Below are 19,414 nucleotides of genomic sequence, written 5' to 3' on the forward strand. Positions count from 1 at the left end.
GAATGCACAGGAATGGAGTTCCGGCTGGCTTCAAAGTTGGCCACGCCCAGCAGGAACTCATTAGCATAATAGGCCACACCCAACAGCAGAAACTCATTCGGATTGGCTACATTAGGGGTGTGGCCTAACATGCAAAGGAGTTCCTTCCGCAAAAAAAGCCCTGGGTTTTGACAACAAACAAGGTAAACAGAATAAGATGCAAAAGGTGGGTGTGGCTGGATGAGCTCACTTCTGGTAACATGGGGGTGTAGCCTAATATGCCAATGAGCTGTGCTGTCAGGGGTGTGGCCTAATATGCTAATGAGTTCCTGCTGGGCTTTTTCTACAAAAAAAGCCCTGGTAATATTCAAAATGAGAAGGTAAAAAAATATTGAGAAGAGGCAGTGCAACAAGGTGATACAATGGCATTCTGAAGGTGTGTTTCCACCTCTATTGTCCGTAAGTAGTAGTCGGTGCTGGCCGTAACTTTAGCTGTCCATTATTTCACTTTTGGACTGTTCACCAGTTTTGTCCTGTACTTCACTGCTGAAGGGTAAATGTGCTCAGAATGTAGAGTTATAAGGAGATAATTGTAGGCAGGACTATTGCCAAAACAAAAAGGGTATTTGTTGGACACAATACGAATTTCATGCATCAGCTACAGGGACAATAAATAAAATCAAACATTTTACCTTTTTTAAATTCTAAAATGTTTTATATGGGGGGAGTAGCATTTTTGTTTCTCATTGAAGCTCCAATATCAAATCATTTGTTCCATTATGATGCCGACTGATCCTTGTTTCGATCCTTTTTTTTCAAAGTGGAATGATTTAAAGAAATAAACTTTGATATCTTACATTAATTGCAAGCATTTGTAAGGAATCTTATACTGATAACTGTGTATTCCTGCGTATTAGACAGTGTTATATGAAGCCTGGGGAGTAACCTATTGTCCCATTAATGCCCCCTGGATCTGAAGTTCATTTATTCTATGATATTTATTTCAGGATTATACAGAAGATTACATTCAAACAGGCCCGGGTCAGCTCTATGCTTACTCCACACGACTGTTCACCATAGACGGAGTTAGTGTCCCTTATACATGGAACCATACCATTACATATGATCAGGATCGTGGAAGAATGCCCTTCTTGGTGGAAACACTCCAAGTTTCCTTCATTGAAACAGAATATAATCTACTTGAAGAAACTCTAACTTTTAAAATCCGAGCTTCAATTACAAAAGGTATTTGGGGCAAACAGTACATTTAAGGTTTATTCAAAGATATACCTTTATTGTCATGTTCTCTGGAATGACTTAGATTTCAACTTAGCCCCCTATACTGGGATTAATGGACATGATGTGAATACTTTAAATTTGACTAGAAGATTAATTTGTTAAAGCTCAATCAAAGAAAAGGTTTTACTTAACTTCTGAAAGATGCTCAAGGTTGGTCTTTGGCATGTTTCTGGGGAAAGGAATTTCCATAGTTGTGAAACAGACATTGAAAATATTTAGATAATTACGTTATAAGAGGGTCAATGAGAAAAAACCCATAGCATTAAAGTGTAGTAAACAGGAGAGAAGAATCTTCTTTTGACAATTAAAAAAACAAACAAACCCTGAAATATATTAGATATGCATTTGCCCCTTTCACCAGAGCTTTAGCTTTGCAGATGTAACAAGCTTATTTTTAATTTTGGACTCAGTTTGGTGTAGTGGTTAGGAGTGCGGACTCTAATCTGGGAGAACTGGGCTTGATTCCCCACTCCTTCTCATGCAGCTGCTGGTGTGACCTTCGGTCAGTCATAAATTCTCTCAGAACTGTTCTCTCAAGGGCAGTTCTCAAGGGAGCTCTCTTAGCCCCACCTACCTCACAGAGTGTCTGTTGTAGGGAAGGCAAAGGGATTGTAAGATGCTCTGAGACTTCTTCTGGTAGTGAAGGGCAGGGTATAAATCCAATCTCCTCTCTTCCTCCTCATTGAGGGCAGTACATTTTCCCATAAATATTTGTTTAGTATTGGATGGAAAAATTTTCAACCAAGATGCACAGTAGTCCATTGAAGAACTTATGAAAAGGCATGTGATGATCACATTCCATGAATCTGAATAACCTTTGACTTTGTTTATCCCCAGGAGACCATAGTAACCAATGTCCTAATGGGTTTGGTTTGGACTCTACTGGGCCCTATTGCTCAGGTAAGAAAATGACCAGTAGTTTGACTAGATACTATGAATGCCATATTGCCCCTCCTCAGATCTGAAACTTCCTGCCCAATAAGGCATTGTGCAGCACACATTACCCTTCCTACTTCTTCATCTGCTCTGTTTGGTTTTATTTGAGTGGGATATTACAACTGGTGGATATATTGCCCATAAACAGTTGTCTTGTTCAGAAACTACTGCATCTGACAATTAGACAATCCAACTGTGGAAGAACTGGAAAAAATATTGGAGTATGCACTTAGAAATTATAAAAGTTTAGAAGCATAATTGAATTCTGTTCTTATATTTTAATACTTGGAGGGGGTCAGTCCATGTTAAAATGCTTTTCTAGAACTATAAGGACGTTTTTAAAATTAACAAATTAGGGATTATAAAGATTCCTACATATAAGGGGTAGGTGAATCGAGATTGAATTTGAATTGTGAATTAATTGAAACTTGTTTTTCCTTGCCGCTGATTGTTTACTATTTTTGAACTGAACTCCGTAGCCCATGGGAATGTGACAGAGTTTTTGTGCTGGTGTTTTTTTAAGGAAGGAAGTTGTAACTCCTAGACACCTATTTATATCCTTAATGCTGCATGTGGCACGCTTATATATTAAACTATATTGTGAGAATGATAAACTGACTTTATTTTGGATTGTGTCTATTGTTAGATGAAGATGAATGTACATCCCAAAATCCATGTTCCCACACATGCCACAATGCAATAGGAACCTATTATTGCTCATGTCCAAAAGGCCTTACCATATCTGCAGATGGAAGAGCATGCCAAGGTAAGCATCATTTCAGATTTAATGCAGTAGCCGGATTAGAGGTGAATTAGAACCCACAATGGTCACAATGTAACCCTGATTTAAGATAACTGGAAGCCACTGGCTTAAAACTGGATCAGACTTTCTGGCTATATTTGTGTATTGTACCATGTATTTCTGTAATCCATGTTATATTGATGTATGACCACACTTATGGCATCTACTTTATTACAGACATTGATGAATGTGCCTTAGGGAGGCTTTCCTGCCAGGCTGGCCAAGACTGTGAGAATGTCATTGCCTCCTATCGCTGTGTGGTTAGATGTGGAATTGGCTTCAGAAGAACATCAGATGGTCTGAGTTGCCAAGGTGTGGAGATAATTTTAATCCAACAACAACAACACTTATTCAGTAAGAAGAGGTTACTGACCTGGGTGGCCCAGGCTAGCCTGATCTCGTAGGATCTTGGAAGCTAAGCAGGGTGGGCTCTGGTTAGTGTTTGGATGAGAGACCACCAAGGAAGTCAGAGGTCACTACACAGAGACAAGCAATGGCAAAACACCTCTGGATGTCTTCTGCCTTGAAAACCCTACAGGGTTGCCATAAATTGGCTGCAACTCAGCGGCACTTTCCACCATCAGTGAAGAGGGTACCTTAGTTGACCTTAGCATAAGGACAGGATGGATCACTAAATGTCACTGAGATTTCACCTGCACATGTTAAGTTTTCTTCAGTTTCCAAATGCCCAGTCTTCAGATGGGTGTTGAGTGAAGGATCATGAGTTCCCTTGATGTACATCATGTACCCATGATCTGACATGTCAGGTATATCATGTAGGTTGGCCCTAACAGGTATTATTACCCAAAGAGGCAGTCTCCACTTAAATTGGGAGAATTAGCTAAAGAAAACAGAGCAAGAGATGGGTAACTGGGATCTCCACCTATGTATACCAGGATTTTTCCCTTTAAGAGATCTCTCAAAATAAACCAGGCAGGTGTTTGACAGGAAAGGATTTTATTAAAAAGGAAATGGAAATAAAAAAACACACACACACACACTGAAACACACACAAGAACTAACTAAAACAGAGCCAGATGGGGTAGCTAAAACAGAGCTGGCTGAGACTGAATCCTTCTCAGACAGAGGTTCTGTGGCTGGAGGACTTTGGGGCAGGGTGTCAGCTCCCGGCTCTTGATGGTGTGCCCTTGAGACTGCTTTTTACTTGTGAATACTGTGGCAACACAATCAAAGAAGGAAATTTTTGGACCACAAGTTTATTTTATAATCACTGGGCTAGTGATTGCACCTTAAAGGTCTTGTGTGCATATTTACCCTGTGCCTGGTGATTTTACTTTTGAACAATTTATTTAATGGTCCTGATTGAATCTATACTTTGTATATATGTCACTGTTTAATCAAGGGTAATGGGTGAAGGGGAAGTTGGGCTTGGATGTTGATGGGATTATACTGAGTAAGTCCTGGGTGACCCGTTGTTCTAAAGTCAGCCAGCCGCTCTGACTCGCACCTTGAAACTGATTCCCCAGGTTGATGCCTGGCTGGCATCCATCTTGATCCTTTTTGGCTCAAGCAGTGCCCTGCACTTAAGGTATTATGGTGATACTAATAAGGGTGTTTCTGGCTCTTTTAAACTGCCCCTCAGCGGGAAGAGGGGTCTGATTGCTAACAGTATTACTGGGCTGTAGTGTGAAGAAAAAAAACTAAACTGTGTCTTTATTACGCAACAGATGTTAATGAATGCCAAGATTCCAGTCCCTGTCATCAGCGCTGCTTCAACACCATTGGAAGTTTCCACTGTGGATGTGATCCAGGATATCAGTTAAAAGGCAGAAAATGCATGGGTATGATACAGATTTCAGGGCAATCAGATACTTGCAAGTTATTGTATTATAAGGTTTATTTGTGAGAGACTTTAGCCATTTAATTGCTGTACAGATGAATGTATGAAACATATGCATAGGCCACTAAGCAGCCAGGATTCTAAATGCCAATCCCAAATTCCCACAGGTGACCATTGGTATATCAATCAATGGTTTTCATAGGGATAAAGAAGCCCTCTTACAGCTTAAAAATAGAGATCTGCAGAGGTCATTTCGGGGGGGAATGCGGGGGAACACAGTTCCCCCAGGTGAGGTGCAGGGGGCGGGGCACACAATGAAGCCCCGACCCCTGCTTCTGGCCGCCCCGCTTCCAGCCCTCATTCAGCCAGGAGGAGGCAGGAGAAGAGGGAGGGTAAGTTGCTTCCTCCCCACCTCTCCCCACCCCTGCCTGCCTGGGGCCAGGGAGGGCCTTGGCGGGGCTTCCTCGCACTCCCCAGGATTCTAAATGCCAATCCCAAATTCCCACAGGTGACCATTGGTATATCAATCAATGGTAATGAGTTCCCTAAAGAAGCCCTCTTACAGCTTAAAAGTAGAGATCTGTACACAAAGTGGGTAAGAATCTTTAAACAATTCTTAAGGATATTCAAAATAAGAACTAAGCCAGCAATGAGCACCATTTATAGTGCAAACCTATTTAAAGTTCCTTCAGTCAGTTCCTTCAGTCTAAGCCCACTAATTTATCTGATAGTCACTAATATGATTCTTGTGGGGTGTGAAAACCCTTGATATAGTCTTCGGAATCTTTAGGCCTCATTGTTGCTGAGAAAATAGTAAAGGCATAATGACAGTGTGAGCTGCAGACACAACTCAACCCCCATCAGTCATCCCACCTCTAATATCAAGGGTTGGATCCTATCAGGGTTTCTGCTCAATCTTGCCTGATTCCCCTCTTCACTGTAGCCTCTGTCCTGCATGCCTTTTCTTCACATGGGTTCAGTGATCCCCAGCATACCCTTTTCAGTGAACAAAAGGGGGCCCCCTGCCCTCTTTTTGACAAAAGAAAAACTCGTAGGATCCAACCCCAGAAAACTGTGGAATGAAGTGAATGTGGTTTATTTAATGTGTATCCCAAAGAAAGTATATAGGGGAAATCATCAGTCCTTAAACTCTTGGATTAATTCACATAAAATGGACTGGAATAGTGTGTTAACTGTGTCTGAACATTTCTCCCACCATGATCAATACTTGCTATAGCCTTTGCACTGAATTCTGTCATTGATGTTAGAGCAATCTAAATTCATTCTGATATTCCTGCACATGAACATATGAAGCTGCTGTACACTGAATCAGACCACTGATTCATTAAGGTCAGTATTATCTACTCAGACTGGCAGTGTCTCTTCAGCATCTCAGGCGGAGGGGAACAGCCGATCAAATCAAATAGTTACTCTGTGTCTTAAATGAAAAGACAAATACAAAATTTCATATGGGCAATATTTGGAATTTCTAATGTGCAGGTCAGTGTTATTATTTCAAAATGCTAGAGGTTTGATTTCAACCACTTGGATTCTTGGTATTTACCTCCCACTAAAGAGGCAACTCATACATTAAGATGTCATAAATCGGCTTCTGTTTTTAAGATGGGTACAAGCCTGGCATGTTGCCATGCTGGTGAACTCCTTTCCTTCTTCCCTCATGTGTGGAGCATGTTTGGCCAGCCTTCCTGGTTTGAGAAACCTTGAACACAGAGATGATGGATTTTTGGCCAGAGACAGAATAATTGGAGAGAGACACTGCCCTCTTTGTGGGTTGGCTCAGAATTATATACAGGCCTGATTTTCACGTGGAGCCTACCCTCATATTGAAGTACTACAAACCTGACTGGCCCTTAATTCTTATAATTTGTTTTAAATGTGTGCTATTTGATTGTAGGCCACTGAAGAAGCCTCTCAGAGCCAAATTCATTCTGATATTCCTGCACATGAACACATGAAGCTGCTGATTATGTGATTCGTGTTCAGTTGGCATGCAATGTTGAATTTTAGCACTCCTAAGTATCTGTATTGTTTTTTACTTGTTAATTGTTACACTTTGTAATAAATACTTTGTTATATTTTAAGTTGTTATATTTTTTAACTTGTTATATTTTAAGGTTGTTATACTCAACCTTCTGAGTACCCAACCTGATGCTGTGGTTGAGTTTCTTCCCCCTTTGTATTTTCTTTCTGAACCTCTGGTTTGCCGTGACATCTGAAGGCAGGCACATGCATTCAGATGTCATGGGAATTTGGATTCATGCACTGCAGATGCATTTAAAATCAGGAACCCTTCAATAATAGTTGGCTTGCAAGCAGAGGAGGAAGTGGAAATGAGCATGTGAGCATGTCAACAAGTTCATGTCTGTCATGAACGAACAGATTTGTCATGACATCTGAATACATTGGACAATAAAGCATGGTTTGTTATTATGGTCATGGGCTTTGGAAATCCTTAGGCTCAGGCACCCCTTCTCCTCACAAACCTCTCAGAAATTACATCTCTTCACCTGCGCTTACAGCAAGCTCTGGTTTGTTGTTTTGTCTGAACTGCAAACTATGGTTTTACTTCCAGAACAGGATTCTTTTGTCTTGTCACAAATGGGTAAGTGATTAAGTTTTGAACCGTGCATGAGGATTTCTGAGGCACATTTCTGTAATGACAAATCATGGTGGTTTGTTGCATATGAATGCAGCTGCTATTGATAAAAGTGGTTACAACTATAACCCTCTTCTTTATTATAAAAGATGTGAATGAATGCAGACAAAATGTATGCAGACCTGACCAGCTATGCAAGAATACCAGAGGTGGCTATAAATGCATTGATCTGTGTCCAAATGGAATGACCAAATCAGAAAATGGAACATGTATAGGTAGGTGTATCTATTTATACCATATTCTTTTCAGAGTCAGTAACAGACAAGCAGATCTCCAGTTGTTTCAATATCATTTCTTTCCTTCTTATCATATAAACATGAGTGGTATTTTATGTGAATCAGAACTCTTGCATCATACTTATGAACATCCACATGAATCAGTATTTGGTTCATCACAAAGAAAAAAGCTTTTGTTAGCCCTCCTGTTATCTCATTGCTGAATGTTATGGTATGTATTCTTTTTGAAGGGTAAGATGAGGAGAGGTGGGAATAAGCAAATACAGAATATGTTAGTCCCCAGATTCTGAAATCTTGTGGAAGGAGCTATTGGGATATTTTGTTAATATAACAGAGTTTTGTCCAGTCATGAGTGCAGTAAATAAATATCCCAAGAAGTACATTGCAAAAAAGAAAGAAAGGTAAACTTACATTTATTCAAGTAGATGCAGTTCACATTCAAGTTGCAGTTGAAAGGAGAGAAAGAAGCCTAATCTAAAAAATACTTTCTCTATCACAAATGGCCAGTTTGTCCAACATCATGTCTGTGGGAGTATGAGGGTGCTCAGAGGTCATTTCGGGGGGGATCGAGGGGGATCGCAGTTCCCCCGGGTGAGGTACGGGGGGCGGGGCACATGATGAAGCCCCGCCCCCTGCTTCCGGTCACCCCGCTTCCGGCCCTCATTCAGCCAGGAGGAGGCAGGAGAAGAGGGAGGGTAAGTTGCTTCCTCCCTGCCTCTCCCCACCCCTGCCTGCCTGGGGCCAGGGAGGGCCTTTGCAGGGCTTCCTTGTACTCCCGCTGGCCTTGCAGGTCCACCGCCGGGCCCCTCATGGGGCTCGGCAGTGGAGCTGCAAGGCCGCCGGCAGCGGCCGGGACCGTTGGGGGCGGAGTGTGTGGCCTTATGACACACTTCCGGTGATGTCAGGGGGTGTGGCATATGCTAATGAGTTATGTTAATGAGTTCCCCTAGCTCTTTTTCTACGAAACGACCCCTGAGGGCGCTACTGCAGGAGACACATGCAGAGAAATGTGTCTCCATAGAAGGCCATGTAAAGAGAGTGAGAGGACAAAGTGAGAGAGGAGGGGGTCAGAGGGCAGTTCCCAGGTTAAGACAAAGAGAGGCACCCTATTCAAGAGATAACACCTATATACCCTTAGAGTGATTCAGCACCCCCAATGTCCAGGCATTCTGAGTCGCTCTCCCCAACAGGAGCCTTCCTCCAAGAGGCTGTTTCTCCACCAAAAGAGGCTTTTCCTCTGGGGGAAGTCTTCATCCAGAGGAAAGCTCCAGCTGAGTGGAGTGGTAGGGTATGAGATGCAGCTGGGGAAAGCTTTGGGCAGCAATATAAATAAACTCTGTGTGTTAAAAAAGTTAAGAAAGAGGAATAACTACTTTCTCATAGAAAAATCCGGCTTCCCTTAAGACTTCATGTTCCTTGTTAGATATTGATGAATGCAGAGATGGTACTCATCAGTGCCGATACAACCAGATTTGTGAAAACTCACGAGGAAGCTACCAGTGTGTGTGCCCGAGAGGGTACCGATCCCAGGGAGTTGGAAGACCTTGTATGGGTAAGTTCGAAGAAAGATTCAAACATATATTATTGCATGTTCCTGTGCCCAGCATCTATTTTTGGCTACTGCTTAAGCTACGAACTTTTAAGATAACTCTCCTTGAAGTCAGTGGACTGTTCAGATGGCTAACTTGGCCCTTGAAGACTCCCAGTGCAGTAGTACAGGTCCAAGGAGGGGATTCCAGGCCCCTCCTATACCCTGATGGCTGGAGCAAGCTGAGATGCATTGGTGCACCTCATTGTGCCTCTCCATGCATTCTCTTGGGTGGTGTCTCCATGGAAGGCCATGGAAGGAGAGTGAGAGGAAAAAAGTGAGAGAGGGAGGGGTCAGAGGGCAGTTCCCATAAAACTGGCCCTAGAAACACAGCACTAGAAGACTGCCCCAGTCTATATCTTACTCAATATTTATTGCACTTATTGAGCGCTTAAATTGCCATGGAATGCCAATGATAAGGAGAGTGAGAGGAAAAAAGTGAGAGAGGGAGGGGTCAGAGGGCAGTTCCCATAAAACTGGCCCTAGAAACACAGCACTAGAAGACTACCCCAGTCTGTATCTTGGAATGCCAATGCTAAGATGCTCTCCAGCTGATTTCTGTGTGTATCTGAAAGTGATCTTTAGCCAAGATGATGATGTGGTTTTCATGAACTGTTTGACACAAAGACTAATGCATGCACTGCGTCTAGCTCAGAAAAAGCTGGACTTTGTGGTTTCAGAATCACATTTGTGATGTCAGTTGGTCCACAGACTGATATGCTTTTTATGTTTTGTGTTTTTTCCCCCTCCTTTCCCCCTTGTGGCATGATTTATTGCTTTGGATTTGATGCCACATGAGCAGACATTAATGAATGTGAACAAGTGCCTAAACCTTGTGCGTATCAATGCGCCAACAGCCCTGGCAGCTTCAAGTGTATCTGTCCCCCTGGACAACATTTATTAGGCGATGGCAAATCTTGCGCCGGATTGGAGAGGTTGCCAAATTATGGCACCTATTATAATAATTATAACTATGCACAGTTCTCCCCTGTGAGAGACAACTATCGACCTCAGCAGTATTTCAGACAATCCTCCAATATCTACAGCTCCTACTCAGAGTATAGGAACAGCAGAATTCCCATCTCCAGGACTAAAAGGAATGTTAGAGAGACTTGCCCTGAAGGCTATGAGGCAAGAAATAACACATGTGTAGGTAAATGTCACATTTGTGTATATGTCTATATATAGCATATTCCAAAAAAAATAAATATTTTTTTGCTGTTGATTCACTTTACTGTTAGGCTATTTTACACAGAGATATGATGCATTGTTTTGTGAGATGCTCTATAGTAGGATTCTACTGCCATTTGTAACTTTGACATTCTCCCCAAACAGCAGATAAATATTTTGTAGAACCACCATTCTGTTCAATGCATCATATTTACTCTGTGGGCTCTTTCTTTCTCTTTTTTTCTTTCCTTCCTTCCTTCCTTCTCTCTCTCCCCTTCTTTCCTTCTCTCTCTCTCTCTTTCCTTCTCTCTCTCTCTTTCCTTTTTTCTCTCTCTCTTTCTCTTTCCTTCTCCCTTTCGCTTTCCTTCTCTCTATCTCTCTCCTTTCTTTCTTTCTTTCTCCACATTATTGCACAGGGATGGCCAGACTTCAGGCCAAAGGCATGCTCCTCAGAATCAAGTCCTCTGAGGCCCAGGTGATAGGGATGTAAAATGGAAGCATTTCTCAAGGCCTCTGTCCCAAAATCTCTTGAGGAGTGTCACTGCCGAGACAAGAACAGTACGAAAAGTGAGTCTGGAGCAATGTTCCCTCTAAGCTGTAGAGTCCTGTGAACAAAAATTCCACTTTGTGAGCTACTGGCATTAGAATTGTGAGCAGGTTATTTGGCTACTGCATAAATTAGTTTGCTCTGGAGCCATCCTTCCTGAGCTAAGACAAAAACGTGTGAGCCAGAGGCTAAAAAACTGTGAGCCAGCTCACACTACCTCAGCTTAGAGGGAACACTGGTCTGGAGCAGGGCTCCTGATGCATTTCTCATGGGAAAGGCTGCAAGCTAGAATGGACGTGCTGTATAAATGGGTATCCTGATACTTTCCATTTGGATATGGCCCCTTACCCTCACAAATTTGTGCAAGAAGCTGTGCTGGCCAGACCAAACGTAGCACGCAAGGTGCATATTCACAGCTGTGAAGGACTTGGCACAAAGCAATACCATGCCACAAGAGGCATCTGGAACTACGCGGAAATCTCTAGGGCACATTCACTTCATTTAGAGAAGGGCGTAGGCTACACAAAGTCAACTGCCAAGTTGCCTTTGGCTTGTCTAATTATTTTAGAGCACTTGTTGCTTGCCTTCTACCAATATTTTCATCCAAGGGAGCTAAGAAAATGTTAGAAGTCACTTAAAACAAATAATTTGTAATACATTAATAATAAAGACAACAAAGTGGCGCAGTGAGTAAGCCCCAAATGCTCTTATTTCTCTTTGTGGAACTTCTGAATGCCTGAGAGGGAGGGGACAAAGTGTTTGCACTCTGCTTTCCACTGAAATTAACGGGAACAGCAAACAGTTGGGCAATACTGATAAATCACACGCTTCAGGCCAGTTCTCACACACAAACTAACACCACTTTGATGACTGCCGCCTCAGACAGTGAGATGCATATTGGACAGAGCCATTACAGATTACCTCAAACGCAGTACTTTCCAAGGGAGGAAGTGCACCCATTCTGCTATGAGACATCAAGTGATGTACATTGATGGGTGAACCAGCCTTATTTACTCCAAGGATCAGTTTCCATCCCTGCTCTCCAGGGTGTCCATTAATCATGGAACACTTGATGCGACTGGGGTTTCCATACACGAGAAAAACACGGATGGGGTCCTGTTCCTTTTATATTAAAAACTATTCCACATGTACCACACACATCTTCTGCTGGTCAGTTTTCTGTAAAAGAGTGGATGGAGTTAGGAACAATGGTGAGACCCTGGTGGTGACTCAGTGGTAAACAGACTTGGATTACTTCCAAAGAGTGCCACTGAGCCCAGAGAGAGCAGTCCTGCCTCTACACTTCTATCTTTCAGACCACACGTGAATTAGCCCACTCAATGGGTGCGTTCAGACGGGGGCTTTACATCGGTATAGGGGCCGGTTGCAATCGCTGTACTCACCGGCGTTCAGACGGCGAACATCTGCCTCCTGTCCCTAACCGATGTAAAGCCCTTTACACCGTTGCACTCTGCCACTAGGTCCCAAGTGGTGGTATACTGAGTGCAACGGTTGCTTCCGATCTTCCCCGGCGTCTGATCGCTCTCCACCGGTGCCTAGCCTTTTCCGTCGGAAGCCTGAGGCTTCAGGTTTTCCCCCGCCATTTTTTTTTTAAACAGAGCGATATGCGCTCGGGCAAAGCTTCGCCCTGAGCGTTTGTTTTTTAAAAAAATCCCTTGCTTTACCTATCCGGAGAAGTCCGGGACTTAAGGGAGGCCAGTTTGGGCTTTAATCTTTAAAGGTTTAATGTAATGGGGGGGTTAAATGTAATGGGGGGGTTGAGCATGCGCAAAGATCGCCATTCTGTGAATGGCTGCCTATGCGCATGCTCAAACTGTGTTGCTTTTTTTAAAAAAAACCACCGACGCCCGCAGCGTGTAACCGGGCGTACACTGATGGGAACCGCAAAATGGAGGTAAGTGTGATCGCGTTTCTGCCGGCATAAACTGCACCGGTTCCAACCAGTGCAGTTTATGCCGGCAGAAAGCCCCCGTCTGAATGCACCCAATGATACCTATTTCTGTAGCCAGCTCAGTGATTGGCACAAATAATTAAATGGATCTGCATACAAAGTATGCATACCAAAATCCTGCCTAATTAAAAGAGTAACTTTGACTTCACTGATAACATTTCCATATCTATAGTACAGTTAAAAATTAATTACAATGCACTTGGTAAATACACTTAAAATACACTTGGTAAAAGAGTGGGCCTGTGGATTCCCCACCCACAGTTTCATGTTGGTAGTGGAAAGTACTTTCAAATCACAGCCCATTTATGGTGACCCCATAGGGTTTTCAAGGCAAGAGACATTCAGGGGTGTTTTGCCATTGCCTGCCTCTGCATCATGCACCTGGCCCTTCTTTTGTGGTCTCCCACCCCAAATACTAACCAGGGCCAACCCTGCTTAGCTTCTGAAATCTGACTAGATCAAGCTAGCCTAGGCCATTCAGGTCAGGGCCCATATGACAATTACAGTCTCAGGGCAGCCCGCCTGATATTGACCAGAGCCCAGGTCTTTTCTGCCGCAGCCCTCATATTGTGAAATGGGTTCCCTGAAGAGATGAGGGGAACCCCTTTTTGGCAATCTTCAGGAGGCACGGTGAGCTTTGTGTTTGCCAGGCCTTTTGATGTGCTATGAACTGCAGACATCTCGGGGGGGGGAGTATTTAATTTTAATCTATAATGTTTTAGTAGCTACTTGTAAGGCACCTTGAGTCAAGAGGAAAAACAGGGTATAAATATCTTAACTAAATGCATAATAAAGCACAGAATTCAAGGTAATGAAATGAGTAATTACATACTATATTGGAACCTCCCCTTTCAACAAGGAAGGGATAAAACACTGCTGGACCTCCTGATGGCACCTGGTATTTTTGGCCACTGTGTGACAGAGTGTTGGACTGGATGGGCCTTTGGCCTGATCCAACATTGGCTCCTCTTATGTTCTTATGAACTACTCAACATTGAAAAATAGTGAATGTAGGCCCTAAAACAATGGTGTAGGTCCCAGAAGCTGGGTACAATCAATCTGGGAACCTATCAAGAACGGCAGGCTCTTGGACCATTCCTCTCCTCCTAGACATTCCATCTTCCTTGTTTCCCTGCCTGTATTTTAATGAGCTGTCTCCAAAAACCATTAGTTAATCAAGCTAAGATTCCAGAACAATGAGAATTGCATGGAAAGGAACAGAGGCCAGGGATGCTGCCATATTGACATACCTACTACAGGCTTGCATTAAGAACTCCTGGAACCTCAGTTGAGCAAACTAAGGGCGATTCTGCTATTAACATTTTCTCAACTGGGAGGGGAAAGCGCAGCTCAAAACCACATTCAAATACCTTGGGGCAATGCCGTACTAACGGCAAAGTCACCCCTGGACAGCCATAAATCTATGCAGAAGATACCATAAAACCCAATGATCAAAGGAAGCAAAAGCGGCATGCAGTGTGGAGGGTGCCATAAAATCCAATGATCAAAGAAAGTGAAAGCAGCATGCAATGCAGAGGGGAATTTCTGTTCCAACTTGGGTTTCGTAAAACAACGGAGGGAAAAGCCAATGCAGAATTGCCCAGTGTAATTACAGTGCTCTCTGAACCCAAGGCATGCTTTGCATTGTAGTCACATTTACATTTGCACCTATCCAGGTATTGTTCCTGGCACACCACATACTTCATTTTTTTAAAGTGGATATTTATTGGGCTAACACGGGGCACTCATTTTTACCTCTACTTTATGTAAGAAAACATAAGCTGTTTTACAAAACAAATACTGTAAAACACCAGTCAAATGTAAAGGAAAAACTATTACACAGATCAATTGCTTTAATATTATCACTATCACAGCACCAAGAGCAAGAACAACAGCCATCCCAAATCAATAAAATATCAAAAATGTCATAAGAGTTATTTAGTTTCAAAAGCCTTCCTCCTATTCATATTTGATATGTGTAGGTACCACAGCTGTAGTATATGTGCTATAAAATACGGCTTTTTTAAAGTGTAGTTTCACCATCCCTCAGACTAACTATGCTGATGGTCTTAATCTGTCACTAGTTTCTAAATTCCAGCATGTCAATCTTCCAGATTTTATTTGGATGCTTCTACTTCACTACCCACCCCCAAACTTAGAAAATTCAGTCATAAATTTTGTTGCCTAATCTTGAGCTCACTGAGGGTGTGAGGAAGGCATTTGTGGCCAAGGACAGATTTGCCCCAGGGGAACCATCCATCCATCATATTAGTGACTCCCAGAAGACATGTGTGACTTTGAGCTTGGTCATTCAGTCCCTTCCCTGCCAGCTTTCTGAGTTATATTGACTGGTTCTTAGCCACTGTGAGCCACTGGCCCAATCCACTTACTTCCTGACTTCTCCAGTGACTTCTATAATTGGAATAGATCAACCCTGCATCATCCTCTCATCTTGTTAGAAGGGGTTGATAAAATATTGCTCTTCTAATAGTGTGCAGGCCAATATCCTATAACAATGCAGTGTTTTTTTGTTTATTGCACGTGTAATTTAAACACAGAATTGTTGGACATGAGCGGATTCCTTTTGTTGCACTGCATCACTCAAAGCAACCCAAGTAAAATATGTGCATAAAACCTAGATTGTTTTTAATTCCATAAGAATTAGTTTCTGAAGTCTTTCGTCAATTAGATTTTTCAATCTTGGATTGCCTCTTTGTGTGACAATTTTAATGCTTGTTTTCATGCATTTTGCAGATATCGATGAATGTGAGAACAGAGATGTGTGTCAGCATGAGTGCAGGAATACTCTAGGGAGTTACCAGTGTTTTTGCCCAGTTGGTTACCAGGTAACAGCCAATGGCAAAACGTGCCAAGGTAAGAAAATATTTTGGCAAAGGGAACAATTACATAAATGTGATGCTTTGAGTATAGAATAAATAAACACCTTGGCAGGCAGCCATATAGGAGAGATTTGAATTTTTCAGCTGATGTAGATACAATTGAGTAAAGTCTCAAGGTTTTAATTAAACTGTGGGCCTTACTTACAGTTACCAGCCCAGCACTGACAATCCTTGGGAGATGCAGGGGGTAGTGATGGTTGTATTGAATGGTAAAACCATAGAGTTTGGGGCGAATCCTAGAGCATCATGCCTATGCAGTGACATCACTTCTGGGTTTGCACCAGAAGTGATGTTGCAGTTTTGATGTGACAGTGGTCTCCTGCTCCTGCTTCTCCACTGACCAGCAGTGGGAGTCGTGGGGCCCCAGTTGGGAGGTCTCCTACCAAAGTGGGAGACCTGATTAGCCTAGTCTCACTCATACACATGTAGCCTATCCTACGTTAGGGACACCTTTTCAGGATGGTAGGGCTGCCCCCCTCCTCTGTGTTTGTCTATTTTCCTCCGGGCCCAACTACATGTTATACCTTACCTGCATCCATCCCTGGTTTCAGCTGATCGATGAGGTCTAGGCATTCTGAGTATGATTAGGACCATAGTGCATGTGGAGGAGGCCTTCCTCCACTGTATGATTTTCCTAACACTTGTATTTTCCCATTGTTCCTCTGCAGACAGTCTCCACGTATGTTTTTAGATTAAGTATGCTTGTGCTAAAGGATTTCCACTTGTGAAGTGCAATTTTCTTGTCTCCTCCCTTCTGTGGCAGCCTGAAATACCACCCCTTTCCTTATACTGTTCCTGGGGATTTCCTGTCCCCAGGGAACAAGATTTTCTGGGGGGTTTCCAGCTTCCATGTGTGAGAAAGTTGTGGTCTGCAAGTGGAAATCCTTCAGCCCACAGAAGAATTCAAAGGACTCTAAGCCATAGTGCCTTCATAAGCTCTAAAGCCTTACTAGAGCACAGGGTAAGGGTACATCTGCAATTATAATTTGAAAGAACTGTTCAGCTAGCTTTCATGGTTCTCTTTTTAAATTTAATCAGATATAGATGAGTGCCTTGAACAGAACATCCACTGTGGCCCAAATGGAATGTGCTTCAACATGAGAGGAAGCTATCAGTGTATAGATACTCCTTGTCCTCCAAATTATCAGCGAGATCCTCTTTCTGGGTATGATGCAACCGTCTCTTGTTTTCCCCCAGTTTTTATTTTTTTCTGGAATGAAACTATACACATGGACAGTGCAAAAGCAGCTGCTCCAAGCAAATATTCTAAGGGGCAATGGCAAAACCAACACCAACTTGTCATTTCTCTCCATTGTTAGCAGCCAGGAAGGAGAGGGGAAAGCACAGATTTGGAAGTACTGTGTCACATTCTGAAGAACGCATGTCTTTAGTAACAACACCTGACATGGTGGTACAATCCTTGTCACATTTTGTACTGTACCACTTAACGTTCATGTTTCATGCCAGCTTGGCAACCTAGCAGGAATCCCGAGACCCCTCTAGAGATCTCTTCATTATGGTGTTGCTGCTGCTTGAATCTATATATACCCTCTGTAAACTGCTCTGAGACCCTTCGGGGTCAAGGGCAGTATAGAAATCAAAACTATAAATAAATATAAATAAATAAATAAGATAAAATGAAGATGACTCCAAATATAAGATGACCCCTCATTACAAAAGGGCATACCCAAAAGTTTTGTATTACTGCACATACATTTAACTTGTACACAAATTAAAGATGATTTGATGTTTTTCTTGATGGCATATATGGAAAACAAAGAAACACTAGTCTTTCAGGTAAATAAAGTAGGTGAAAAGACTGGCTATTTCTTGGTTCTAATTTCTGCTTAAAGTGATAGCTGTATGAGGAGTACTAGATAGATAGATAGACTGGCCATTTCATAGTTGTGTTTACTTTTAGGTTCTGCCTCAAGAACTGTCCACTTAATGATCTGGAATGTGCCTTGAGCCCGTATGCCTTGGAATACAAACTTCTTTCACTCCCATTTGGGATTGCTGCCAATCAGGATTTAATCCGCCTAGTTGCCTACACTGAAGATGGAGTGATGCATCCAAGGACAACTTTCCTCATGGTCCGTGAGGATTTGACAATCCCTTTTGCACTCAGAGATGAGAACTTGAAGGGTGTGGTCTATACAACCAGGCCTCTGCGAGAGCCAGAGACGTATCGAATGAAAGTCAGGGCTCTCTCTTACAGCGCTGATGGAGCCATTGAATATCAGACAACCTTCATAGTCTATATCGCCGTGTCTGCCTATCCATACTAGGAAAGCACTGCCGACAATAAGCAAAGTATGATAACCACATGCATAGATGCCACTGGGTGTCACCACTTCCAGAATGACTCTGCTGCCTCATCGCAACTTGAAAACAATCGGTGCTACTTCCTCTTCCTTCCCAGAGCTGCCGGAGTGTTTCCCCCATCATTCCATCTTGACAAGAATGACTATAATCCACAGAACCTGAACAATTTGCTTTATTTATTACCCTGGAGCAGTCACTTTTCCAAAGATTGTTCTGCTGACTCTTCGTTATTTGTTTAGAAGTACTAATTAGGTGGTATTTTAGTGGTCCAATGCTGTAGGCTAAAATGAGTAATCTTTTTTTTCTGACATGAAGACAAAACAAGGTTTATTTCTCACAAAATTTCAGAATGTTTAATTTCTTAATTATTTTCCAAGGCTTGGTGGAGATAGGTTGTTTTTTTTGTCCCCTGGCCTCAACAAAAAGCATCACAATGCTAAGCATGTCTACACTTGTGTCAGTAAAAACAGGGATCTTTAAAAGGAACATGTGAATTCCAATAGGGCCAATTCACACATGACACAGCAAAAAATAATAATAATCCAGTTTGCCATTCAACTGGTAGATGTCTGATTAAAACAAACAAACAGTGATGATGCATGTATTTGCAAACAAATGTTTGTCACAGTCATGCTCTGCATGGGTTGCATCCATGAAAGATTTCTGTATGTGCAATAGTTTTTGCAGAAGCACCACAATTACTCTGCACTGTCTGCTTCCACTAAATTAAAGCAGTTGCATCCCTGCTCTTTTGTATGTGCATAAGACATAGCAGGAAGTCTTTTTTCTGATACACTTAAAAAAAAATGGAATGAAGTGTTGTGTTGCTGCAGCCCCTGCACAAGCACAGCTGCACTAAGTACATTCTCCTTTCAGGCTACGCATTGCTGGATCCAAGCCATAACATCTGAAACCCTTAATATCCTGGAAAAGGTCCTACATGGTCACTTCCAATTTACACAATTCTTAAGGTATTTTTACTCTGATTATTTTAGCACATCTACATTTTCTGTTTCCCATGTTCTTTATATAACCTCTGCCAATTTGGTATGGTCCATAGACTGGGAAAGCCTGCTAAGTTTTTGGTGTTTACAACTAAGAATCTGTGGTGCACCAAGCAAGGGAATGCAACTATCTCCCTCAATGAATGACAAAAGAAATTACAGAAGATAGTAATTTGCC

General features: G+C 42.4%; 1 protein-coding gene across 1 annotated transcript in view; it reads left to right on the forward strand.

The window, feature by feature from the left end:
• HMCN1 (hemicentin 1) overlaps positions 1–18,413 on the forward strand; it is a 234,521-nt gene extending 216,108 nt beyond the window's left edge. Inside the window, exons 88-98 of the mRNA XM_015415242.1 lie at positions 987–1,224; positions 2,116–2,178; positions 2,861–2,980; positions 3,194–3,328; positions 4,705–4,818; positions 7,584–7,709; positions 9,154–9,282; positions 10,121–10,471; positions 15,762–15,881; positions 16,946–17,072; positions 17,829–18,413. Coding sequence (XP_015270728.1) covers positions 987–1,224; positions 2,116–2,178; positions 2,861–2,980; positions 3,194–3,328; positions 4,705–4,818; positions 7,584–7,709; positions 9,154–9,282; positions 10,121–10,471; positions 15,762–15,881; positions 16,946–17,072; positions 17,829–18,195 — 1,890 coding nt within the window. The 3' untranslated portion in view covers positions 18,196–18,413. The remainder of the gene's footprint in view (positions 1–986; positions 1,225–2,115; positions 2,179–2,860; positions 2,981–3,193; positions 3,329–4,704; positions 4,819–7,583; positions 7,710–9,153; positions 9,283–10,120; positions 10,472–15,761; positions 15,882–16,945; positions 17,073–17,828) is intronic.
• Positions 18,414–19,414: the final 1,001 nt, after the last annotated feature.

This window comes from Gekko japonicus, unplaced genomic scaffold (assembly GCF_001447785.1).
Source record: "Gekko japonicus isolate JY-2015 unplaced genomic scaffold, Gekko_japonicus_V1.1 scaffold269, whole genome shotgun sequence".
In the NCBI taxonomy this organism is placed as follows: Eukaryota; Metazoa; Chordata; class Lepidosauria; order Squamata; family Gekkonidae; genus Gekko; species Gekko japonicus.